The 26,935-nt window shown below is 39.5% G+C and overlaps 1 protein-coding gene across 2 annotated transcripts in view; it reads left to right on the top strand.

Moving 5' to 3' along the window:
- Positions 1-3,347: 3,347 nt before the first annotated feature.
- PTGER3 (prostaglandin E receptor 3) overlaps positions 3,348-26,935 on the top strand; it is a 64,913-nt gene continuing 41,325 nt past the window's right edge. Inside the window, exon 1 of one of the 2 annotated variants that reach the window (XM_081056892.1) lies at positions 3,348-4,455. In XM_081056892.1, the coding sequence (XP_080913018.1) occupies positions 3,562-4,455 (894 nt within the window). In that variant the 5' untranslated portion in view covers positions 3,348-3,561. The remainder of the gene's footprint in view (positions 4,456-26,935) is intronic. The other variant, XM_081056893.1, reaches the window with a different exon arrangement.

Raw genomic sequence — 26,935 nt, forward strand, 5'->3', positions numbered from 1 at the left:
ACCACGGAGACGGCGGCCGCCATCACTAACTGACCAACAAATTATGTAGCTATAGGGTAGATCAATCCACAGGGAACCAGGCTAAATGAGTAGCCATGAAAAACCATGAGAACAGGGTAGAGATAGCAGCAGCTGCATACCTCTGGGGATGAAATGTTGGCAGTTTGAATCCAGGCAAATTACCTAGCAGAACCCCTCCAAATCATGAATCCTCAGAATGTAAAGAAATAGGCAGAAAAGTTTGGAGAAAAGGCAGTCAATACAGAGGGACTCGATGTACCCCGGTGTTTGATTTAGCAAAGACCTTAAAACATCTTTATTTTGCTAAATGGTAATTATATTGATTGATGTTTGAATGTTAAATTTTCCTTGGGTTCCTGAGATAATTTAATCAGGAAAACTACATATTTTTCCCAGTTTTTCATGAAAACTACATAGGTTTTTAAAATTGTGTTTCATATAAAATCCATGGCAAATTACAGCCACTGAGATCAGCATTCTTGCTTCAGTTATTTAGGATTTTAAAAAATCAAGAGTTTTGCACTAAAATATAAAATGCAAACTAAAATATTAGGTATAGACTTTTGTGGTTGTTTTGTATCCCTAACAACTAGTACAGCACCTTACGTAGAGTAGGTGCTCAATAAATATTTATTGAATAAATGACTTCAAAAAATGAAATTACCAGTTGACTCCATGAAGTAAGAATTGCAGATATTTCCCATTCATAATGAGGTAATCAAAGACCTGATTGTGTGAAACTAGTTATTAATCTTGGTTTTGGATCCATCTCTATGTTAAGATTTCTTAATAGAAGTTCAGTAGAAGTGAATAGAATAAATTCATTAACACCAGCTCAACATCAATATGTTATGAAATTTTTAAATATAAGATACAGGAGGGGTACAATTAAATTAGTGGATTAAAATCATTTCTAGGGCAGAAGTTTAGTTACAATATATAATAGGAGAATATATACTTCAATTTTTAAAAAAAACATTTGAATATGTGTTCTTTCAATTATCTGATTCTATAACTTTAATCCTCCATTGGTCTATTGGTTAGGCAGACATGCCAGTTTGTGTGCTCAAAGGGAAACAAAATGACCATAGTTATGTACTGATGAGAAGACAGATCCCTACGAAAGATAACAGAGGTTCCTTAAGCAAAGCATGTATTTGTTTTTTTAGAAATTCTCTTGAATATAGTGTACAGCATGTTATTAGACTTTTGGTCACTAGAGGGTACTGGTGACCAAATTTCAGAAATTCACGCTAACAGTAATTCTGCTAACAGTAAAAAGGGCCCACCAGAATCCAACTACCAGAGTCCTATTGTGTGATTCCTAAGATTCCCAATTACTCATTTGCAATGTGACTAGCTACAAAGCAGACAACTTAGAATCAGATGAAGCAAAACAATGAAGGAAAAAATTACACCCAAGATCTGATACGCAGCACATTTGGTGCATTTGTGTAGCAGCAAGTAAAAGAGGCTAACGTTAATTTTTAGATACTTCATGTCCTGATGCTTGTTACTATTATAAAGTTCAATTGGTTATGGCATACACTGCAATGGAGAAAGTAAAATTTTTAAGAATTCACATATAAATAAGAATAATTTTTGATGTAACTGGAGAGAGCTCAGCTTTGCTTTCTTAGCTATAGGAATCATGAAAAGGTCTTGAATCATGAAAATTGTAAATAAAATTTATAATTACACTAGAATTTTATTGCTGAAAAAATAAATTCAATATATACTTTCATCCAAATGCTTTGGAAAAGTGTATATCTAAGAATACCATCAAATGTTATTTTACTTTTCAAATGACATTCTAGAAAAACACTTGCCCAATTTTGGGATTGAGATTAATTCAAACAATTAGACAAAAGTTTGGGGAACATTTAAAACTACTTCACTATTCCTTCCTAGTTATTGTTTTTATTAGAAACATGACATTTAAAAATAAAAATTCAAAAGTGCAAACGATTTTTAAGTGACAGCGAGACAAAATGAAATTAGTAATGTGATCAATGCATGTTAAAATGAAGTTTAAATTAACATTTTTGATTTTTCGCCTTTAAAATTTACATAACCCTATAGTGATATTTTTTCAAAGTCTCATACAAAACGAAAATATCACAGAAAGAAAGAATGCAGGAGAACACATTCTGTTCTCATCTCCTACCACTCATTTACACCCAAAAAAGATACCAATTAAGCTACAAAAGGCAAAGAAAATGACGTGTTATGGTGCAAAAGTCGATCTGAAGTCTGAGTAATGGTCTTCATAGTACTGTATGATTAGGTCTAATTTCTTAAATATAAGGAAAAAATTAAGTTTGTAAATAATTTTAAACATCTTTTCATTTCCTGGACAACGTGAAGAGACCAAAAAAACCATGCCCTCCCTAGATTTGGCGATAACTGGTGTTGCAGTTGATTTTCACCCGCTGAGTGGTGATGCTGTGTATCCATGTGAGGCGCCCTGTGCTGCTAGTAATTCAACAGAGCCCGGAGAATTGCTCTTGGGCATGTCCTTTCATTTGACGGAGCCTCAGTGACCCCACCATAAAAGGGGTGTAATAGTAACGGCAACCTTGGGGGACTTCGGGGGCTCTCTGATAAAATGGGGACATGCTTGTGAAACACCAAATATTGCCGCAATAAAAGATGTTACTAGGCAATCATGCCTATTCTCACTAATTGTGAAGGCCTTCATGACATCTACCAACAGTTTTCAGGTGGGAGGTGGGAGTTGGGATATCTTCCTTCATCTTTGAATTTTGTTTCCCTGTACCTGTTTCCTGGAGTCTGGAGGCGCTATTAGTTTTGTAGTTTCGGTGCGCCCCCTGGGCACGGAGCATCTCGAGTCCCGCCGTAGAAAGGGGAGAAAGTTCCCTCTCAGCTGTGCAAAGGAGTTATTTGGGGACAGGTGAGTTACATTTGCCAGGGTTAGAAAGATCTTCAGTGGGAGGACCCAGTCCCTGTATAAAAGTCGGTGGGTGGAGGAGGAGGGCGAGGGCCCGGTCCGCCTTGGCAGCTTGGGCTCGGGGTGGCCCGGAGAGACGCCTCAGCCCCCGCGGCCTCCTGGCTGAGGGAGGAGGGAGCGCGGCGCCGGGAAGGACCCTGTCTGAGCAGCCCGTCCCGCCGCGAGCTGGGGCGTTTCGGGAGGACCCTCGGAAGTTTGCCGCCGCGCAGGCGGCCAGGGCCGCGGTCCCGCCGCAGCGAGGGACGCGCCCGGCGGCGCCGGCCTCCTCCGCCCACCGCACTGACGCCCACACGCGGGCGCCCCGCCCCCTCGGCCGTATAGAAGGGGCCGGCGCCCGGGAGCTGGAGGCTTCCCCGAGCCGACGGAGCGGCTGCCTGCGGGGTGCGAAAGCCGGGCGCCGCCGCGACCCGCGTAGCAAAGAGAGGCGGCCGTCGCGCCCGCATCATGGGACGCAGCCCCACCCGAGCCCCCGCTCAGGTCGCTACCGACCCCCACCGCCTCCCGAGCCGCGTCTCCCAGCTCCCGCTGCTGCTCGCCCGGCGCCGTCCTCTCCCCACCTCCAAGCCAACATGAAGGAGTCCCGGGGCTCCGGGAGCGCTCCCTTCTGCACCCGCCTCAACCACTCCTACGCGGGCATGTGGGCGCCGGAGCGCTCCTCCGAGGCGCCGGGCAACCTCACGCGGCCCCCGGAGACCGGGGAGGACTGCCGCTCCGTGTCCGTGGTCTTCCCGATCACCATGCTGATCACCGGCTTCGTGGGGAACGCGCTGGCCATCCTGCTGGTGTCGCGGAGCTACCGGCGCCGGGAGAGCAAGCGCAAGAAGTCGTTCCTGCTGTGCATCGGCTGGCTGGCCCTCACGGACCTGGTGGGGCAGCTGCTCACCAGCCCCGCGGTCATCGCCGTGTACCTGTCCAAGCAGCGCTGGGAGCACCTCGACCCGTCGGGGAGGCTCTGCACTTTCTTCGGTCTGACCATGACTGTCTTTGGGCTCTCGTCGCTCTTCATCGCCAGCGCCATGGCCGTCGAGCGGGCGCTGGCCATCCGAGCGCCGCACTGGTACGCCAGCCACATGAAGACGCGCGCCACGCGCTCCGTGCTGCTCGGCGTGTGGCTGGCCGTGCTGGCTTTCGCCCTGTTGCCGGTGCTGGGCGTGGGCCAGTACAGCATCCAGTGGCCCGGGACGTGGTGCTTCATTAGCACCGGGGGCGGAGGCAATGGGACGAGCTCTTCGCGCAGCTGGGGCAACCTTTTCTTCGCCTCCACCTTTGCCTTCCTGGGACTCTCAGCGCTGACCATCACCTTCGCCTGCAACCTGGCCACCATTAAGGCCCTGGTGTCCCGCTGCCGGGCCAAAGTCACGGCGTCGCAGTCCAGCGCCCAGTGGGGCCGGATCACGACTGAGACCGCCATCCAACTTTTGGGGATCATGTGTGTGCTGTCGGCCTGCTGGTCACCATTGCTGGTAGGTAGCTCCAGGGGATGCACACATAGGTTTGGGTGGGGTGCCTGCAGGCATTGCTCACTTCTCGAGGGACAGCACCAGCAGGGGTATGTTTGCAACCACGGAACGTTGGGCAGGACTTTTGCCCGCGCTGTCTTGGTTGCAGCTACAGAGTTGAGTTCCTTCCTTGCTGAGCGCCTTCCAAGAGCCAGGCATCGCGTTAGGTTCTGGGTATGCATACACGGAGACCAGCTCACATTCTAATCAGAGAGAGTAAGAGGATACCCATGTCTGAAGTGCATGTGCAGGCATACGGGTTTCTGCTCGGTGCAATTGGAAATAGAGTGCTGATGACCACTGTAGCCTGGTGCTGTGGGTTTTCTCCTTATTTCAAATACCTCTCGCACGTTGAGGCGATTTTCAGTCTGCAGAAGTACTCTTCCTGCGACTGCAGACAGGCGCTCTTGCAGCTTCTGAGCCACTTTGCGTTCTCTCTGGGTGCAGCCGGTGATAACCTTCCTGGCAGGCTCACTCTTGACAAGAGGCAGGAGAGTGAAACTGCATCTTGTCGTTGCAGCCAGCCTCAACCTTTTGGAATGATGCCTGGGGCCTCTAGGAAGTGCTTGAACCCATCGTCAGTGGGACCCCGAGGCCTGGTAACTCCCTCTGACCAGCCTTGCTTGCCCTTGTGGCAACTGTGTAGGATTGGGGCAAGGCCAATCCTGGGATAGAAGGTAGAGGTTTCTGCGTTTCCCTCGTAAGGGCTCCCAGTATGGGAGCAAGTGATGTTTGCACAGGGCCCTTGTCTAATATCCTTCCATCATTCTTTCGAAGTTTTTCCTACGGAACTTTTAGCTAGAGATTTCTGTGGATAAGTGTTGTGTTCTAATTCCTAATGAACGGATGCTTACTGGCCCCCAAGCAGACTGACTTAATAGGAGTTTTGTTGCAGAGAGAGCAATCTGGTCACTGTGGTACTTATAACCAACTATATATTGGGCCTGGGAATTTCTTAGACAGTTTTGAAAAACTTCTGAAACCCATACTATAATAAACGTTCAAAACCGGTAGACAATGTTTTCAGAACTCACACTCATACAGATTTCCTTTTAAATTCTGGTAAAATATACATAGTGTAAAATTACCATTTTAACCATTTTACATGTACAGTTCAGTGATGTTAAGTACATCGACATTGTTGTACACCATTTATAGTTTTAAATTCCTTGTATTTAAAAATAGAACCAAAGTTTCTTTTCCCCTCCCACCTTCCCTTTCATGTGACAAAGCAGATATTCCACAATATCTCCGTTTGACTAGTATAGTATATTTAGAGCACAAGTCTTGGCTCCAAATCAGTGATGACAACGTGTGGTGACAAGCAGAGTTAGGTTGGGACCTAACTGCCCACAAGTCGCTGTGTGGTCACAGTTCTGTGTTCCAGGAACTAGGACTAAGGCTGATCTCATCATCGTGGCTTATCAAAACTAGCACCAATTTTAGACATATTTACTTCTATGGTTGAGGAATGGAGTGTGTAGGTGGCCAAAAAGGAGGGGAAAATAGTTCTAAATAATACACACTTTAATAAAGTGTAGTGATTAATATAACTTTAAAGGCAACAAAGTAGCTGATTTTTTCATAACTGAGTTCCACACCTTTTGAGTTCCACACCTTTGCGTTTGCTCTATCACACTCTTTATATCCTGGGGGAAAATGCAGTTAAATCACATGCATAAAATGCTTATCCATTATCCATACAGTTAGCAGACTTATAGTTGTTGCTCTTTTTTAAGCAGAAGAGAAACTATGTACATAGTGTGTCTTTTATTTCAAAAGTTGGATTCTAATACCATGAGCATAGTGGCCCTAGAAGGAATTTAGATCAATTCTGAACATTGTAGCCTGGGATGGCCAAACTCACTCTCTTAAGAAAAACTGTATTTGGAAATAGTCTCATTTAATTTCATTTGATATCTGCCTTCAAATAATATCTATTGGTTTGCAACATTTTATCAGACATTTGATTAATTCAGTTCTCATGAAAATATTAAACTTAAATTAAATTTAACATGTGATTGATTGTATTGAAGAGGAGACATTCAAGATTTCCAAAATATGTATATTTTAAACTAAAGCAAATGGTTCTATCTTCTGTTTTGTGCACCATTAAAATGAAATCTCCAAATATCTTCAGAAAGATCTCCAGGAGAAAGTTGGATCTATTTCGAAGGAAAGAAATTAGCAAAACGGCTTTCTTAACAGATTAGGGAATTGTAAGCATGAAAACACTAGAACTTAGTGAATTAAATTTTCAGTGTTGTCATGTTAAAGTGAGAGATTGTTTTATACACTTTTTTTCTAACTATGGGTAAAGTATAGATCCCCTGTTAGCTTTTGCTGAGTTGGGCACAGGATACTCACCTAATTATCCAAAGTCCCTACTTAAAAGGACCCTGACTATATCTTATCTTGGAGGACTATCATGACTATAATAATATTCAGTTGTTACCGCTGGAAAAGTTAGCAGAGGAGAAGTACTATAATAAGAACACATCCCAACTGCTGCAAGGTCCCACTGCATAAATACTTAAATAGAGGTTTATCTATGGTGCAAACAAAAGCTGTTTTACTTTTTTCTTTTCCCAGAAACTTTGCAAAGTACAATACAAGATGTGAAATTAAGTAAGACTACAGTGGAAAATTGTGTCACTGTGACAGACCTACGGTTCTTAGCCACCATTTACATGGGGCATCAAATTGCCATTCTGTTGGAATCAGCCAGTTGACTGACAATGCAACCTGTTTTTTTTTTAATTCTTATTCTTATTTTATTTTTTATGAACTACAGTCACCAAAATAGTTCAGTTATTTGACATGATAGCCAAGTTTTCAGAAGCAGGAATAATCTTAGGGTGTTGTTCAGAGAAGGATGAGTAAGTACATTTTGTGCTTTTGTAAACCGGGCACTCCCCAAACAGGTAGAATGTGGCTAATACTGTAACTATCTTAAAAACAGTAAATACAAAACAAACCATCAACATTGTGAAAAATGAGGTATAAGGAATGGAGGTTCTCATCTACAACTTTGGAACTGGATAAAAACAGCCTTAGAAACTTTCACCTTGAACCTTGAACCAGCATATTCCCTGCTCGGTAGCCACAAATGCAGATATGGTTGCTTTGAGTCAAAAAGATATTTCACAATGTAGATGTAATTTTTTTTAAAATTTAAGGCATAGCTGATATATTTTGACAATGGAAATTTGCCTTAAATATACTACGTGGGATAAATATGTGATAGATTATTTTATAGAAGTAATGCTGTTTTATGGTATAAAAAAGTGTTGTTCAATTGCTAATTTTCTCTGCTTATAAATTTCTGCCATATTCAGGATGTCATTTCAAGGAAAATATTTAAGCATGAGAATTGGAATTGTAGGAAAAATCTTCTATAATTTGTTTTGATAAGAATTGAGATTATTTGGAATTTGTACAGTTTTTTTTCAAGTTTACTACATTCAGGCACTCTGTAGAAGGGATATTAAGTAAATATTAAAAATCGATCAAAGAATGATAATCTGTTCAGAGAAGCAGAATGACCACATTGATGAATGAAACAATTAGAGAACAATACGAGATGCAATGTAATTAATGCCATTGGCTCTGGGAAGAAAGTCCATCTGAATTTGCTAGGCTGCTGGGAAGATGTGGGATGGCATCACTTGACCTCACAGCTGACAGCGAGTATGCCCAGGAGCCACAGAGTGTGCACACTGCAACCACAGGAAGAATGCCTTGAAAAGGCTCAGGGGGCCAGATTGAGGTAGTTAGGGTGAACATAAGATGAGGATTGTTGTCTTTTGCCAGTAGGCAGTAGAAACTCTATTTGGGTTTTTTTTAACAGGGGAGAGAGTTTTAAAAAGATTGGCAGGGCTGTAGAGTGTGTGGATAGATTGCGGCTGGAAATGGGAAAGTGAGATCAGTTATGACTTGCTTTTGCAGGTTGGTTAGGGCCTTAGGGGAGAGACAGTGGGAAGAGGTGAGTCAGAGAAGGAACAGTAAGAGAGAACTAATGCTATTCAAAATGGTCTATTTAAGGAGTGATTTATTCAACAAACATTTCTTACACATCTACTATGTCCTATTCACTGGTAAATAACCTCATTAACTGCATTCTGAAAGGTTGCCACTATTTTCTCCATCCTTCAGATGAAGAACTCAAGTATAAAGAATATTAGAATTAGAATAATTCAGGATATCTGCCTCTGAGTTTATTTTCAATGTTTGTTGTAGTTGTGTATTTGTCTGCTTTGCTTAAATAAAGGCCATGAATTCTATTCCTAATAGTGGCACTGGGCCAGTTACGTATCTCCCTATCTGTAATGTGCAGAGGTAGGACTAATAGATATCTAAAGTTTTTTTCCGTTGATGTTATTCTGAGGTTTTCTTATTTGGGAAAATCATGGTTCAATGAAAGAGACTGGTCAATTGTTTTTCTCTAAGAATGAGTGACTAGAGCTTTTGGACACGGTTTATAAGATGGAGGATTATCTAAATGATATATCCAGAAGCCAATATAACTTGAAGATTGCGATAAGTCAGAGTTTAAAAAATGCAGATTTTTTTATTTTAAGTTTATCAGAGAAGGCGCCAAGAGTTAAACAGTTCTTAAGCCATCAGATTTGAAGAAATTCAGATGTTCTAGAATGTTAGCATAACTGTGACTCATTGGCCTCTCGGCCTTTCTCTTTTAAAAAAGCTGTAAAGGTCAGTAACTCAATTATGAAAGTTTCCACAGGTTCACTTTTCTGGGAACACTCAGGAATATGCACTATAAGCATTTGTAACAGATGATGATTCCTTTGGGGGTTCTGAGGGGTGGTAGTCATGTTTCACTTTTCAATTTTGGCCTTGCATTACAGGGAAGCAGTAGGGGGAAATGCTCCCCACATCCATCTCCCCCTTCACACACACACAACTGCTTAAAGTTCTGTAGCATTTTTTTTAAAGGATATATATTTTTTAACATTTTATTTATTTATTTAAGTGTGCTTTTCCAGGACACATCAGCTCCAAGTTAAATGGTTGTTTCAATCTAGTTGTGGAGGGAGCAGCTCACAGTGGCCCATGTGGGGATTGAACCAGCAAGCTTATTGTTAAGAGCACTGCACTCTAACCAACTGAGCTAATCAGCCATCCCTCTGTAGCATTTTATAATGCACCAAAGTTCCACATTTATCTCATTTATGCCTCACAACTCTAAGGTCTTCAACTGTAATCTGTCAGATTCTGACACCACCATTTTCCTCAATTCCTTAGCATAGAGGTAAGAAGTTTGTATTTCAACTCCTGCCATGCTTCTTGAGGATTATTAGATGGCCTCTCAAGTCCCCCTTTTCTCTAGAAAAAATTCTAGTTTTCATAGATTCAAGAGGGTAACCAATGAAGGAGACTCATTTTTCTTGGGGTTCCTCGTATATCTTGTCTCCTAAGTGTATGTCAACATTTTACACTAAACCTAGTGATTCATTCTTATACAGAAATGATCACTGGACAGCATGTGACTTTTTTGACAAGAGGGATACATATACACACACACAGGGAAGTAGCACTATGGAGTGGAAATTCTCCATTACTCTGCTGTCTTTACTCAGAACACTTGTCTCTTCATTTTTCCACTTGCCCCTGACCCCTTAGTGCTTCAACAATAGCTTCCAAGCAGTCATCCCTCTTTAGTTGGCTAAGGTATCAAGTTGCAAGTCACTTGGTTAGAGAAGCCCTCCTTCATCCTCTCTAGGCTTCGTTGGGTGCTTCGGCCCTTTAGTCCCACGGCACCTACCTGTCATAATCTGAGTCACACTTCATTGGATGTATTGGATAATTGACCTCCTGAGGGTAGGTAAAGTATCTGTCTTGTGCATGGATTGTTTTTTTTTTTCCTTAGGAAGTATCATAACTGCCTGCTGTAATAAAGGTGTGCCCGATACATGCTTGTTGACTGACTATCTAAGCACCCAAATTAGAAGACAGGGTATGGTCCCAGTTACATAAACAATTAATTGTGTGCCCTTAGATAATTCACTTTGATATCTTTGTGAACTATTTTCTTCTATAAAATAGTAAGAAAAACACCTACCCAGTTCATTTCACAGGATTGTAATGAAAACCAAGATAAATGTATGTGAGAATAATTGGGAATACCCCTTCCATATTAGGAATACTACTGTGATATTTTACTGGATGATAATGACTTGTATTCAGATAGACCTCCCCAGGAATCTGGAGAAACGAGACAAGCGATGTTTCACAGCTTGATTAGTTATAGTTCACTAAGAGGAATATGTTGCAGAGAATATAACTTTTCAGAAAAAAATAAAATAAGAAAAATGGTAAACCACATGTGCATGAACTTTGACAAGATATTGTCGTTCATCCCTCTTGCCCATCCCTGCTGCCATCGATCTCCTGCATTCTCTCAGCTCTGGAATCCTTTCCCCCTCACAGTTGCCAGTTAACTATCTAAATCCAAAGCATGCTGGATGCCATCTCCTCTTTTTCTTAAACCTGGGAGTAACCACTACCTTGTGCTCAGAAGACCTCTGCTGCACGTCTTAGAATGTATTGTCTGCTGTCTTTGTAGGGAGGCACTTTTCCCCGTCTTTCTTTGTGTGCTCAGACCTGTCCTCATGCAAATGCGTGAGTTGAATTAGTTCTGCATCTAGTTATTGTCCTAGGTCAGATGGTCCTGCAAACCTCTTTAAGGGTAGATCCTGTGCCACCTCTTCACAGGTGATCACAAACGCTGGGGCTCAACAGAACTCTCACCCCTGATTCACTGCCCAGAATTGAGTTTACGCAAGCCTTAAATCAGACCAAACTGTGAGAATCATAGAGTTGTAAAATGCCTCAGAGTTTAACCGGGTCCTGACAAAGCATTCCATATTAGTTGCAGCCTACAAATAACACAGTGTATAATTTTCCCATCAAGTGGCCCACCCAGACATTCTCTCAGGCAGCATTCATAAGGAGGACATTTCAATGGCTGACAGTGGTGCTTATTCAAAATCTACATGTTAGTTTATGACAGGCATTTAAGGATCATAAATTTAAAAATGAAAAATGGTGGCAGAGATGGAAGAGGAGGCTTGATTTTTCACACCTTACTTCTGTTAAAAAGAAGGCAATTAGCTATTAATTTAGATGAGAGTCATGTGATATAAGGACAGGATAAATCTTATACCAAACAGCATTACTATTTTTATATTTATTTATTTATTTACTTTAAGATTTTATTGGGGAATAGTGTGTATTTCCAGGACTTTATTGGGGAACAGTGTGTTTTTTTTGTTCTCCCCCCCCAGCACCCATCAGCTCCAAGTCAAGTTGTTGTCCTTTCAGTCTTAGTTGTGGAGGGTGCAGCTCAGCTCCAAGTCCAGTCGCTGTTGTTAGTTGCAGGGGGCGCAGCCCACCATTCCAAGCGGGAATCGAACCGGCAGCCTTGTGGTTGAGAGGACTGGCTCCAACCATCTGAGCCACGCGGCTGCCCCAGAGCTCAGAGGCCGCTCAGCTGCAGCTTGTTGTCTTCATTCTAATTAAGGAGGGAGCAGATCGCTGGTCCACGTGTGAATGGAATCAGCAGCCCTGTTACCCAGAGCTCAGACTCTAACCAACCGAGCCACCCGTTGGCCCCAAAACAGCATTACTATTTTTAAAAATCTTGGTAAGACAAAAACAAAAAGTCAAGTTGGAGCTAGAAGCCTATTTATTTTAAGTAATTATTGATCCCAAAAGTGTAATTTTAAAAATATTCTTTTCACCAATCCTTTGATATTTCCTGAAAGTAGATTTGATCTTTTTGTTCCTCTTTCTGAATATTAAGTGTCATTTTCTGTGGTTGAGAATATGCTGCTGTTGATGTGATTCATCAACAAATTTGCAAAAAAAAAAGTATGTTAATGTTGAAAACAAAGAGAGAGATTGTGAAAGATAAGATGAATTTGGGGGAATTCACCAGAGAGTAAAGTGGAACTTTTTATTAGTCTGGAGGTGTGAAATTTCCCTGAGAACGTCCTTGTTTGGGTCAGATAGAAACACCACATCTTCATTACCCCAAACAGAGGAGGATCTGAACAGTCCTGAGGCACGAGTGACAGTGAGTGAGTGACCACTGACTTGTGAGCACTCTTCTCTGTTTTGTGAGAGGAACCAAATAAAGGGACTGAAGAAGCAGGTGAGGGCCACAGAGAGAATAAGGCACGGGCAGGCAAGAGACCTGGGTTCTGGTCTTGGCTTTTCCACCACATGACAGAAGTTATCTTTCTGGTTTTCCCTTTTCCTCTTCAGTAAGATAAAACAATTATCAGCTCTAACCTTCTCTTCAGTTCTGACTTCCTGGGGCTCTCAATAGATAAAATCGTCCTTGTCAGGCATACTATTTTAGATGCATGGGGGAAATCTCCAGAAACTTCTTAGGAAGAAGCATAGAAATGTATCCAAATGGACAAAGTAGACCATGCATTCTTTTATACAGTCATTCTATAAATATTTATAGAGTGCTTGCTATATGCTTACCACTCTGTTGACCCTGGTGATGCAATGGTGACCAGGGTTGAATCATATGGTTGTGTGTGTTGAGCAGTTACATAGCTCTAGGAGGCCCTATTCGCACTCTATTCTATGTGAATGTCACTCCTTTTTGAGCAGTGTGCAACCTGTGCTGTTCTTGGTAGGCCTGATGGTAAACCAAGCAGACATGCTATCTTCTTTCATGAAACTCTCAATATACAAAGGTAGACAGTACATAAACAATCATTCCAATAAGCAAATGTAACCCATCTGCTGGGTCATTACTGTGGCTGCTTTCACTGCCACACGTTGCTGCTACTGTACATTGGCCTTGTCTGGGCAGAGGGACAATCAGTGCTGGTCCACTGCTCCTGGAGCATGTCCTTATACAGCCTGTGCTTCGATGCCATCATTAGACAGAGCTTGAATTCACACCCATGACTCCAGCTATAAATCTCAGCAATAATTTCCCAGAGCACAGCCACTCAGCTAGAGAACATGGCCCCAGAGGGCAGTTGGCCTCAGGCCGCGTGCTGTCGGGAGCCAGCCCTCTCTCTTGGGTCCTTAGGCTGTGGGTTGTACTCAGAACACCCCCTGACACATTTGCTTTTCCCTTCCAATGAATTTTCTTTTAAGACTTCTCATGGCTTTTTCCTCCAGTGAATATAGCCAAAGTCACTCTGCTTTAAGTTTCCAGGCTTCAAATCTTGGAAGAAGAGATTAGGTTTCTTGGCCTCATTGTTTCAGAAAATGCTAGGTCCTCGAAGCATGATGACTTACCTCTTCCCAAATAAACAGCAGTATATACCCTGAGTATTGTGAGAATTTTACTTTGTTGTATCACACACATTTCTACTATGTAAATCTACTTGCTCTACATTTATCAAAGTAAAATAATTGTCACTTCTGTAACATCTGCTCCAATGTGACTTGCTCTGCCCACCTGAACAGAGAAGCAGGGAGCAGCTTCCGGCAGCTTCTCCATCACTAAAACAATGGACGTGTTAGGAAGGCAAGAAAAAGTTGCCCTGGGAGACTGTCAAAGAAGACCCCCTTTTGACGTGTTAGTAAGGAGTGAGGTGGTTACGGAGGGCCTCACTGAGAAAATGCCACTTATGATGAATTCTGAAAGATGATACTTTGAGGAAGAAATAGCAGCATGTGAATGGAAAGAGCTGGAAGCACTGGAGGAACTAAACGAAGGCAAGATGGATGGATTAGTGCAAATAAACGAGAGTGCCTGCAACGTGAGGCTAGGGAGGAGGCCAGGGCCAAACCACGCAGAACTTTGTCATTTTTGTGTAGGAGTTTAGATACGCATCTGAAGTATGATGAAAAGCAAATAAAAGGTTTGAGTGAGGGAATGATTTGATCTGCTTTATGTATTAAACAGATCACTCAGGTTGCCTTAGGAATTAAGAGAAGTGGGGCATTAGAGCCCTTGAGTACTGAGGTCGGATGGAGATGTAGAGACTCTAATAAGGAAAAACATTTTTTTCCATATGTGTTGCTTAAAAAAAAAAAGGAGGGACATAACGTAGCTTAGAATTGGTGGAAGGAGGGAGTCTGTGTAGAAGCACAGAGGAAAAAATTGAGCCAGGTGCGCTGGGAATAGTAAGCACATCGGTTTTTGTTGAAGTATGATTGAGAATGTCAGGAATATTAGAAGTCAAAGAGGGATTGAAGGAGGAGGGAAGGAAGATTGCATTGGTAGATTGCCTTGAAGATTGATCGGAATTTGTATTTCATCGTGGGCAAGTTGTATAGTTTTTCTGTACAGTGGTAACTTGGTTTTCAAATGGAATCCATTCTGGAAGACCATTCGAGTTCTGAAACGTTCGAAAACAGCCAATAGCTAGGCCTCAGAATCTTGCACTCAGCGGAAGTTGCGTGACATGTTCGACTTCTGAGGCGTGTTCGAAAACCAAAGCATTTACTTCCGGGTTTACAGCGGTTTGTAAACCGAAATGTTTGTCAACAGAGACGTTCGAAAACTGAGGTACTACTGTACTTCTTTTCCATATTTGTACAATAAGAGGGTTCACATTATAAAATCTCTTGGTTCAGGAAAGTTATTTAGTGGAACATCCCATCTAATGCTTGATCTCTTTCTAGAATATTCTTGGTGAAATTGTCTAAGCTTTGAACTTCTTTACTTACAGGAAATTTGTTGCTTTTTAAGGGGTACAAAGAATTTTATTAGAGCCACACATTGTGCCAGGCTCTTTCTCACAAATAATTTTCTTCATTTCTTACAACAACCCTACTGTGGTAGACATTATTAGCTCCAATTTACAGATAATAAAGAAACTGCAGCTGAAAGAGGTTGAACAATTTGTTCAAGGTAACAGAGCTAGTAAGTGGTCACAGTGGGATTCAAAGGCCAAGTTCTTTCCTCTAAGCAATGATGCCTCAGAGTAGCCCAATACATCTTGAGTTGTTCTTTGTATTAGAAAAATTTCATTTCCCTTATACTGATTGAATTGGAGTGGTACTAATTCTAGTCCTCGGTTTATACTAAATTTAGAGACATCTTTTGTTTTTAAAGTTATATGATACTATATTTCTATGTCAGCTATCAAGGAAAATAACATGAAATAATCTTGACAATGTCAGGGGCAAGACATGGTGTATTAATGCATTTAACTAGCACTTTATTGACTATCTCTTGTTTGTGAATATCACTGTGCTATAACCTGACACAACGGCCTGGCCTTTGTCCTCAAGGAATGTCTTTTCTACCAAATGATTCCCTGGAGAAAGTTGACGTTGTGACTCAAAAAAGCAATGTTATTTTCTATTGTCAATTCTGACAAAGCTGAGGACCATTTAGAATTCATTTATCCACTCCTGTATTCGGTGATTGTTTATTGAGTACCTACTCTGTGTCCAACACAGTTCTAGGTGCTGGAACTATAGGGGTGAGACTAGTTTCCTGTTCTTGGGGAACATGTGTTCTAGCTGAAGGAGAAAATTAATCAACAAACAAATAAACTAGAAGTGAGATTGTAATAAATACTCTTAAGAAAATAAAGCAGCATAATATGATAGAGGGAGCCTGGAAAACTTTTATATATTGGGTTGTCAGGGGACAGTGCCTCTCAGAGGAAACATTTAAGCTGAAACTTGAATGAAAGGAAAGAACCAGGTATGAACAATCTATAGGAAAAGCATTCCAAGCAAAGAGAACCTCAAGGCCCTTACCTGGTGTGTTCAAGGGATAGAATGAAAGCCAGTATGGCTCAAGTGAAATGAGAAGGGAGGGAGTGGAGTGCTGTAAATTGAAGTAAAAAACTGTGTTAGGGCACGTAAGTCCATAGTAAGGAGTTTCCATATTATTTTAAGAGAACACTGGAAGGTTTGAAGCAGGGGAATGACATTAATATGACATTAATGGATTTATGTTTTGAAAAGATCCTTCTGGAAGCTGTGTGAAGACTAGATTGCAGAAAGGCAAGAGTGGGAGTGAGGAGTGGGTAGAAGGTTATTGAAGTTGTCCAGGGTCTTGAGATGATGACAGCTAGGATGGCGGTGGAGACGTGAATATATTTACAGAAGTGTTTTGGAGACAGAGTTTACGAGACATTCTGGAAGTTCTCTAATGCCTGTCCTGTGACTCTAACAAGAAATAGGGAGCTCTTTTCTTTTCTGGGCTTCCAGTAGTGAGGTGTTCACAAATGCTTTTCCACTTGGCTCCTTAAAAAAGAAGTTACTGCTCCAAAGCTTGCACCGCTAGTAATGGCAGAGTTGGGATTAAGTTCTATCTACTGGAAGCTATTTTGTTTTTTTTCTGAGACATGAATCAGAATAGTCGCACAGAGAAAGAAAAGCAAGCAAAGTTTGCTCACAAAATAGTAGGATGTCATAAGCATCATGACCTCCAGGAAAAGATCTGGACCAAGCTTAAAAAAAAAGAGAGAGGGATGTCGGATTGCTTGATTCACATAGATTGCTGAGGTTGCGAAGAGTGGAGGTGGCCCTATGGAAGACTGAAGCCAGGACTCTCTGTATCTCTCCCTTTGACTTCTTGCCATGTGTCAGAATCCCCAATTAAGGATTTGTTTCTAAGGAACCAACCTAAAACATAGCTTTGTAGCTTATTGGCAAGGTCCTGTGTTCTTTTTTCAAAGCCTTTGGTTAATAGGTTTATATTTACAGTCTGTGTGTGGGGTTTTAATTTTGCTTTTACAGCAATATGATATTTCAGTGAATATGTCATCTGGAAGCTGTGTTTCAGCATAAATCTCTCTTCCTTTTCTCCTTCATTCTTTCCTTCTTTCTTTCCTTCCTTCCTTCCATTATTGTTATTATTATTATTTTTATTTGTTTTCTTTTGTGAATACAAGAAACAAACATAACATAAAGTCTCAGGACCTTGCTTCATCTTCAAAGACTAACGTGAGTTTTGTTAAGCTACCAGTAAAGATTTAGGCTCAGAGAATTGTCCAGGCGTGAGTTAAGAGCATAATGTAAGGTTTACAATGGAACAGAGGTGTTTGCATAAGGCTCTGAAAGATCACACTATGTTAGAACCATAGGAGGAGACCAGGAAAGAAAAAAGTTCTTTCTTGATTTTTTTTTCCATCAAGGGTGAGTTATAGTCTGGGTTGTTATTAATCTGGCATCTTTCTCAGTAAATGTGCTAACAGCCAACTTGTTGGGTGGCAGATTTTTACATTTATTTAATGGCAGCAATTTCCTCCAAGAATAGACTAAGGATTTGCCTAGATTCAGAAGTAAATTTTTCATATTAACTTTTGTTCTGTGAAAGATGTTGAGGAACATTTTGAATTTTTTTTTTCCTCTAGCATCTATTTCTCATTAAATTATGCTGTAAATAATTTTAGGAAACATGGGAATGTCTTCTGACTTCCTCTTCAGCTCTAGTCTTCTCCCTAAACTTGGCTCTTGGTTGCAAACATCAGAATCGGACTCCAAGCACAAAGGGCATATGTGAAAAGGATACTGGGGGCTCACAGGCCATAGAAACTGATAGGCCAAGTTTGGAAGTCATGCAGGAGTTCTCTCTTTCAAGATTCAAAATCCTGAGTGTAAGAGCTTTAGCTTGGGCTTTTTCACACCCTGGCTGTATCAAAGGGGTCACTAGTGGAAGGATTAAGCACCTGTATAATCTTGTTTTTGAAATGAGAGGTGATAGGGGGAAGTGCTGAGATTTCTCTCCTTGGTATAGGTAGAGAATGTTTTTCAAAATTGGGGTATTAATAATAAAAGATAGGGGTTCATTGTTACTATATGATTAATTTTTAGAAATATTACGACAGTAATGTATCTTACAAACTCTGTGTGTGTGTATGTGTGTGTGTGTGTGTGTGTGTGTGTGTGTGTGTGTGATCATGTCAGTTATGTGGGAGTTGGAGTGGCAGCGAGACTGGTGGAGAGGAAGCTGAAGAGACCCACAAAAGGACATATTTACAGAAGCCCTACTATGTGCAGTACTTGAGAATTACCATGTTAAGCCCTTTACATATATTATCTTATTTAATCTTCACAACAGTTGATCAGCGTGGTATTTTTTGTCTTCATCTTTCAGTTGCACCTACTAAGATTCAAATGATTATACATTTTTCCCGAATCATAGCCCTAGAAATTGGTAAACACTAGACTGTTTTTTATGCTGCAATGTTATGTTTCCTATTGGTTATCTCTTTTATATTAGTTTATTGAACCATTTTCAGATTACTTCTTTGAAAATGTTGTACACAAAACAGCAGACTGATTGAGAATAGTCAATCATCACAGAAGCTGACCGGGTCAGACAATCACAGTGATTCAAGATTTCCTGCAAAATCTTTGTTGATTCATGAATTGATTGGCCTTCTTAGGAGTTTGAGTTTCTCCAGAACATATTATGAAAATCTCTGTAGAAGGTAATAAGAATTTTTGCTTGTCCTACAATAATCTGTCAAAGGATTCTGTTCCCTGTGCTACCTACAATGTAGTGTTTTCTGTAAAGGGGTGGATCTGTTTCATCCCGTTCTGTCTGTCTGTTCAGGCCTGGAACAGTCACATACAGTGGTAAAGTTTTACTAGGCAAACATTTTTCAACTAATATGATTCACAAATATTATTCTCTTTACGAAACTATTTATAAAACAAAATTGTTTATTGAGTTCCCTTTACTTAGTGGGAAAGTGTTTGACTGCAGTCAAAATTAGAAAATTTGTTTTGACAGTTTTGAAACTTAGCATGTTACAATGCAATCTTGCAAACATGCTTTCATCTTTTTCCCTTATAATTATAGAGAAGAGAAAAAGCCTTAGGAAGCCTCAGTGTGTTACAGTGACTCTCTCACATGGAATGTAGGCTACTGTCTAGCACCCTCGCATTCAGATTAAAAGGCTTCAGATTCCTAAATTTAATCCCTAAAACCTTGGATTTGTCAACACTTACCACTCATTTTCCATTCCTCGCCCAGCATCCTTACTTTCAGTCTTAAAGATCTATTTGCAGTTCCTAAAATGATTCACACAGTTTCACACTTAGAAGTATGAACTCTTTGTCTTTCCAAACTCTCCAGAAGCATCTGCTGTTTTAGGGAGCGCAGCTTCCCTGACCCTGGAGACTGATTTGAATGCCCCTCCTCTGCTTCGTAATGCCTGTGCATACCTTTTTTCACATAGTTATGTACAGTTATATTTGCAGTTGTCATATTAATTATGACAATGAGGATTATTGCCCACAGTAGACAAATGCTTACTTTACAACAGGCACTGAGCTAAGCATTTCACAATCTCATTTTGTTCTGTCAACAACACTCTGAGGGGATATACCATTATCTCCTTTTTCAGATGAGGAAATTGATTTTGAGATTTTAAAGTCACAAAGGTCACAAGTTAACAAAAAGCAGAATTGTCTTTTAAATCTGTATTTTTCTGATTTTATAGCCTATGCAACGAATCACAAAAATAAACAGGCCCCCTCTTGTTAATATCCATTCATTTGTCTGATTCACTGTAAACTGTACACTACTTAAGAGCAGAGACTTTGCTTTTTTTATCTATAAAGCTTCCTGGGTCATAGTAGCCACTCAGTAAATGGTTGTGGGATGAATGAAGAAAAGTAGTTGTAATAAAGTGAAAAGGACTCTACATTTGGAATCAGAAAAATCGAGGTATAAATTCTGTGGCTAAGAGTTTTACATATATTAATGATTTTGAATCTTCACATAAATCCTTCAAGGTAGATGATATTTATTTCTTTTTTAAAGTTTTATTTTATTGTATTGTATTTTGCTGTATAAACCACTTTTGCTTTAAGGCCTGCTGTTGATAAATGATTTTGAGAAAATCAACCCCAAGTGTTTTTGATCCCAAAACCACCAATCTACCTTGTAACTAATGACTAGTTCGTACTATTTATACAGTCAAACTTGTGAGCATTTTTAAAAACATTACATCTTTTGCTTTGTTTGTTACTTTTATTGTTTCTACATTGCTGATAGTAATAAAAATTCTTAGAAAGATTAAAAAATGCCTTTCAGATAGACAAGAATGGGAAACATGGCATTATTTTTGTAGTGGAAGAGAGAAGTTAATTAGAAACAGTGGATGAAAGCACTAGAAAACAGATACTCTAATGCTTGGTCTCCAAAGAAGAAAATAACAAAAAGGGTATTTGGTAAAGTGCCCTGGGGATAGCAATTAAACAATGAGGAATTTTAGCAACAATGGGAAAAAGTAAAAATAATAGAGAAAAGGAAAAATAATGCTTCAGAGATGCTCAGAAGTTTCCGTCTATTTATATTGCCCACCGTGGTTATTAGAGGGGGTTTTGGAATAAAAACCATAACAGCAAATCCAGAATTAGAACAACCTTCACAGTTCATTAATCCAGCTCAGCAATGTCATCAAGGCTCAAGGCCTGTCCCATCTTTGGCTGTCTGTGGCGTTGATGTCATCCTACCTCTGGCTTTTCCCCTCAGGTAGTAGAATGGTTGCTAGGTAGTACATGCTTCCTAGTTCACCTCTAGCAGAGAGAGAAGCTGTGTTTTTCATTGGCTCTCTCCTAAAAATGAAGAAAGTTTTGCTAAGATGTCCTTAGGGAACAACTTCTTGGATCTCATTGCCTAGTTTGAGGGTCACATCATCATCCCTAATCTAGGCACATTCTGGTAGCTGGGGATATAGGTCAGTCCTGAAGCACTTAGGCTCCAGTGAAAATAATTATGTTGATGAGAAGATGACATGGAAGAATGGATGCTGGATAGGCAATCAATAGTGGGCGCTACAGTGATAACACCGATGCAAGTTAATTGAAAGGATATATGTGGAAGGACGTATAGAAAGTATAAAGTAGTAGACCTACACTATCCAATATGGTAACTACTTCGCCACGTGTGGCTATTGGAAATGTGGCTGTATATGGAACAGCCAATGTATTATGTGGCTACTCGGAAATGTGATTACTCCAAATTGAGACATAGTATAAGCATCAAATACACATCAGATGAACATTAAGTACAAAAATAATGTAAAATATCTCATTAATAATTTTATATTACTTGTTGAAATGCCTTTTCAGATATATTTGATAAATTAAAATATATTTTTAAAATCAATTTGACATTTTCATGTTTCCTTTTGTTTAATAATGTGTTTACCATAAAGCTTAAAAGTACGTGTGTGGCTTACATTGGTGGTTTGAACTACATTTCTTTTGGATAGAGCTGCATTAGACCAATGATTTTCCAATTGTTTTATCTGGGGAAACGATTTCAATAAATCTTTTTAGAGAAACAGATGAAAACAGAGTTATTCTGATTCAATGGGGTAAGGAGCTGGATATTTTCAAGTCTCAATATCCACCACTTCCTGCAAAACCATTCCTGAAAATACTTACATCAAATATAGGTTTTAAAAATGAAATCACCAAAATCATTGTCCCATAGATAGTAATAGAGACTTGATACTACTTTTTATAATTAGTTGATTGAAACCTTCCCTAGGATGCTAAGTGGTGCAGTAAAAACTGCCTTCATTGAATTCCCGTGTTAAGGACAATGGGAGCTAACGGATTCAGGTGTTGGGACCTGTTTACCTTCTCATAGGAGCCTATAATCCTCATAGGAGTAAGGCATTTGAATCATGCGACAGTGAGGTTTCTTCATGTTTGCTTCTTTCTGGTTCCTATTGAACACTTTCCTGTTGGATCCAATGGTAAGACTTGAAGTCAATAAATGAGGCCGAAGAAGTTAAGTGGGGAAAACAATGAAGATGACAGGTTATATACAGTTCTGTTTTCCTGCATCGCATATAATGTGAGTTTAATCTTTTTCAAATTTCCCTCAAACCTGGTATAAATTGGTAGTGCTAATCACAGTTTCAGTGTTTTGGTAAAATCTAATTTCCTGAAAAAGGAAAGCAGGTTCTTTTCAAACGAGCATTTTGTAAAACAAAGTTTATGATTTGTCATGTAAGTGTCACCTGACACTTGATTTTCACCTGTTGTCTGTGTAGCGCAGAAAGGAAAGAATGACTGTGGACCTGTATTCCAAGGCTGCTACGTAAACCTCAATGGATGACGGGTTTGAAAAGGAACCTGTGCCCCTGCCAATATAGCAAATTACCATTGTGTGGTATGTCACAGACACATTCGAGTTAGAATTCGTAGTACACATAGGGGGCCACAGCTAGGGGATCTTATGGTTCCTTCCATTATACTTAACATCTGAAGAAGAATAACAAAAACAATAACAACTGATAGTTACACAGTACTTACTAAAAGTCAGGGACTCTGTGATTATTTTACAGGTTACTTACAGGTTGCGATACACCCTCACATCTGTTACCACAGCAAACCAGTGGGTTGCAGGAATCAATCTTCAGTACTGCTACACGCAAAAAGAGAGAGGGCCGCCAGACATGTTTGGTTGCAGGTTTCTCCCTCCACACAAGCAGTAAAAATGCGGGTGAAAGCCAAGTTAACACAGTCCTTTTTAGAAAGGTTGCGGCATTGGAAGCTGAACTTCCTGTCATAATCCAGAAATCAGAGAAAGTTCTTAATGTCAAAGAAAAGATACCTTAAGCCCTTCATGTTGTGGACCTGGCGTTGTGTATTACTTAGCGCCTATTGACAGTCAACGGAACAAGAGTTCACTATAAATAAAGCTGATAACTTTTATGAGGGTGTGTTTTGTGTTGGAAAAAAGAAAATGAATTACTACAATGTTAAGAAGTTCCTATGCTAATCCTGAGTAGAAGCCTAACATTGGCAGGGAATTTTGCAAGTAAATTAAATGGTTATTGATCTGTTATCTGTTAGACTCCGAGGGGTAGTTTAAATATTTATTATAATATAGGTATAAGATAATAGTCTCATATTTGGGCAAGAATTCTATTATATAAGTAAGGAGCGCTAGAATCAAATGTAATGTTTTTATAGCAATAAAAGGACTTTTGACTCAATATGTATTGTAAATTTAATAGTAATATCCTTATTAAAGACAGTGCTGATATGCATGGGTTCTTTTGCTGTTGTCTTGAGCTATACTTTTGCAAAAAGGTATTAAATAGATATACAACAAGAGTTCTTCCTTTCTTATGGATTCAATATACTGTTCAAGATTCAATTTGCTTCTCCCATAACAATGGTAGTACTGTAAAAACTCCCATTGTTATGCTATATTCAATATGATTCTACAGTCCAACTTACCAACTTCAGGGTTACTACTGTAGCTATGAACCGTCTATTTAAAATTCTGAATGATAAGAAGATGTGTTTACAGTTCATTAGTAACTAACATGAAGCTGTCATCCTGACTAATTATAATAACAGGAAAAAAAATTAAACACAGAAGTCTTAAATGGGGATAAATATAGAGTCTGTTACCCCCCAGTAGGTAGGACACATTGTATCCTTCCTATCATTCATTCGTTAATTCAAAAATACTTATTAATCTATAACGTAGCATATCCTGGGAGAGGGCCTTCCTGTGGTATATCTAAAAGGGTAGAAATGATCACTAGTCTTGTAACAATTTTCATCTACTGAGAAAAACTGCAATTAAAAATGAGCAACCATATAAAATATTTAGGGGTGATGAAGTAGAGAATTTTGGAAGTCCATATTAAGACTTATCTTCTAGGTTTTTGGCAAGGGAAGCACCAGATAATTTGATATTTCAGGTCTACACACAGAAAAAATAAGTTAAATCAATCACTAAAGAAGAGGGGAATGCAAGTTATAAGACCTAGGGATCCACATTTGTAAAAGTCCAGAAGCAAAAAGAGCTGGCACTTTTAAAGAACTCAAAGTTCAAGGTGATTGGAATATAGATGTGAGTGAGGGTAAGGAATAGTGAGAATTTAGGTTAGAGAACTCAACAAGTGCCAAGTGATGATAAGCCTTGAATGTTCACTGAAAGGAGTTAGACTTTATATTCAGGACAATGAGAAGTTATTGAAGAACTTTCCAAGTCGAATAACACAATTTTCGTTTCAGGAGCATCCTTTGTAAGCAGCAAAGAGGGGCCCAGAACAAAGGCTAACAAATCGTGTAATAGACTATTGTGGTAGTTCAGACAAGGCATGATGGTGGTCTGGATTTAGGCTCAAATGAGAGTGAAGAAGAGAAAAGTGATAGAGTAACAAAATAGTAGGAAGTTAATTGGAAACTTCATGATTAAATGTGAGAGATATGCCTAATGAGGTGAAAAGGGGACAAAAACAGAGAGACAGAAACACACAGAGAGAAACGAATCAAGATGAATTAAGGATACATCTTAGGACTGTTTTAGGGACTCGGTTCACTGAGATAGGGAAGATTAGTGGAGAAGCATCTTTGAGGAAGAAGATAATGATTTATTTCAGTTTTGGACCTGATGAGTTTGATGTGAGACATCTAGGCAGAACTGTGCTATTGACAGCTAAATTGGTTAGTCTGGAGCTCAAAGAGGAGGCTATTAATTCACAACAGTCTTCAGAGCATTAACGATCAGTTCTTTAGGTGCAAATGGATACCTTAATGAAGAAATTGTAGCGAAAAAGTGTGGTGCCAAAAGGGGAGAGGAATCAACAAGCAAAAAAAATATATATATATAGTGCTATGGAAGGAAAGACTTTAAGACAATGTACTTTTCATTTTTCTCAATAGTCTTGAATTTTATTAGTTTTTCATGTTTCATTATGTCCTTTTTCATGTCCTTCTTTTATGTTTTGTTATTTTATCTTTTATAGTGACGTGGTCTTTCAGCAGTAAAAATGCGTGCCACAAAGATGTTTATGGTAAAAATGCTTATGGCAAAAACACCTAGAACTGGATTAAATAGCTGCTGTGGTGAATGAGCAGGAGAGAGAGAGATCTTACTAGGGAAGGAGACGGGATGGGGAACATGAATTCAAAGAGATCCCAATCTGCCCATATTCAGCCAGTGTCCCTGCCACGTACAAGATGTATCTGTTTGGATCCCGGTATGAGGTGACGTCCTCCTACAGCATAGATCCAAAAGAGAGTGTCATTTTGACATGAGATGAAGTTAAATAATAGGTTAGAGACACAATCCATACATTGTTAATTGGCTGTGATGCAGGAAGGGGTTCTTCTGCATGTCGTGGGGCTGCACTGTCCTCAAGTCACTGAGGCCAGTCCTTTACAGCTGACCGTCACATTCCTTGGAATAAGCCATCATTAATTTGCTGGTAAGGTAAATGTTTCCGTCAATTACAGAGTGTCATATTATGAGCTGTTACATTATGCACACATCGACTACCTAAGAATTCAAGCTCATATGACCACATGATGGTTCTAGGATGGATTGCGACTTAACATTTTTACCAATGAGTTATTTCATAGGTTACTGTTTCTATCTAAACTTCCTACTACTCAAAATTTTACGCTTGTTTTCTAAGTGTGAAAATAACATGTTTATTGTGGAAAACTTGGAAACCAAGGAAAATTAGAGAGAATAAAATAGAAATCTCCCTAATTCCCACCTGGAGATAACCTCTTCCAGTATTTTACTATATATATACATACACACACACACACACAGTTGTTTTTAGTTAAGAGTATACTATGTAATAAATATTTGTTTTCCACTTTTCACATCCTGAACATTTCTTCGTGTTATTAAATATTTTTCAGAAACATGATTTTAAATGGCAGCATTGGAATGAATATATATATATATATATATATATATATATATATATATATATATATGGCATATATGTTACACAAATCAACAATGTTCCATAATTTTAATAGTGCCTTATTGTTGACCATTTAGCTTTTCTAATTTTCTTTTATACTGATGTGAACATTCTTTCACACCTTAGTTCACACCTCAGATTCCTTAAACATTTAGCTGATCCTAATTGTCGCTAATAGTGTGGTTCTCTGAGTTGGATGATAGTATGATTGAGCATTTTGGATTTAAATGAAACTATATTTTGACAGAAAAAAAATTCTATCTTAACTATAAACATTTTCAAAGATTAATGTTTAAACCTTGACAAAGACACATTCTCTAGACTTTCTCTTGGCATCTGCGGTATAAAGATTTGAAATACAGTAAAGACACCTCTTTAACATGTGTATCTCAAAGCTAACCCATCATCTATAATCCAAGAAATGAATATTTTTATAGAATAGATTTTGTCTTACCCCTTTTAGCCAGGATTTGAAATACTTACTTAGCTACTGACTTTTTTTTTTTTTTACCATTCTAACAGAAAGATAAATATTTATCTAGACATAACATATGCACCGAGCTATACGGAGCCAAATCACACACGATTTATACTTCATACTAATTGAAAGGAGAGAGTAATTCTTACATACTAAATAATGTGATGGCAGGATGCAGGCTTATGTTCAATTTTGAGTTTCCCGATGTAGTTACTGGATACTGGTTCTGCATTACCAAATATTTTTAAAGTGCAAATTTGAGGGTTTCTTTTTCTTTTTTTTGAAA

Source organism: Rhinolophus hipposideros (assembly GCF_964194185.1).
Source record: "Rhinolophus hipposideros genome assembly, chromosome: 8".
Taxonomy (NCBI): Eukaryota; Metazoa; Chordata; class Mammalia; order Chiroptera; family Rhinolophidae; genus Rhinolophus; species Rhinolophus hipposideros.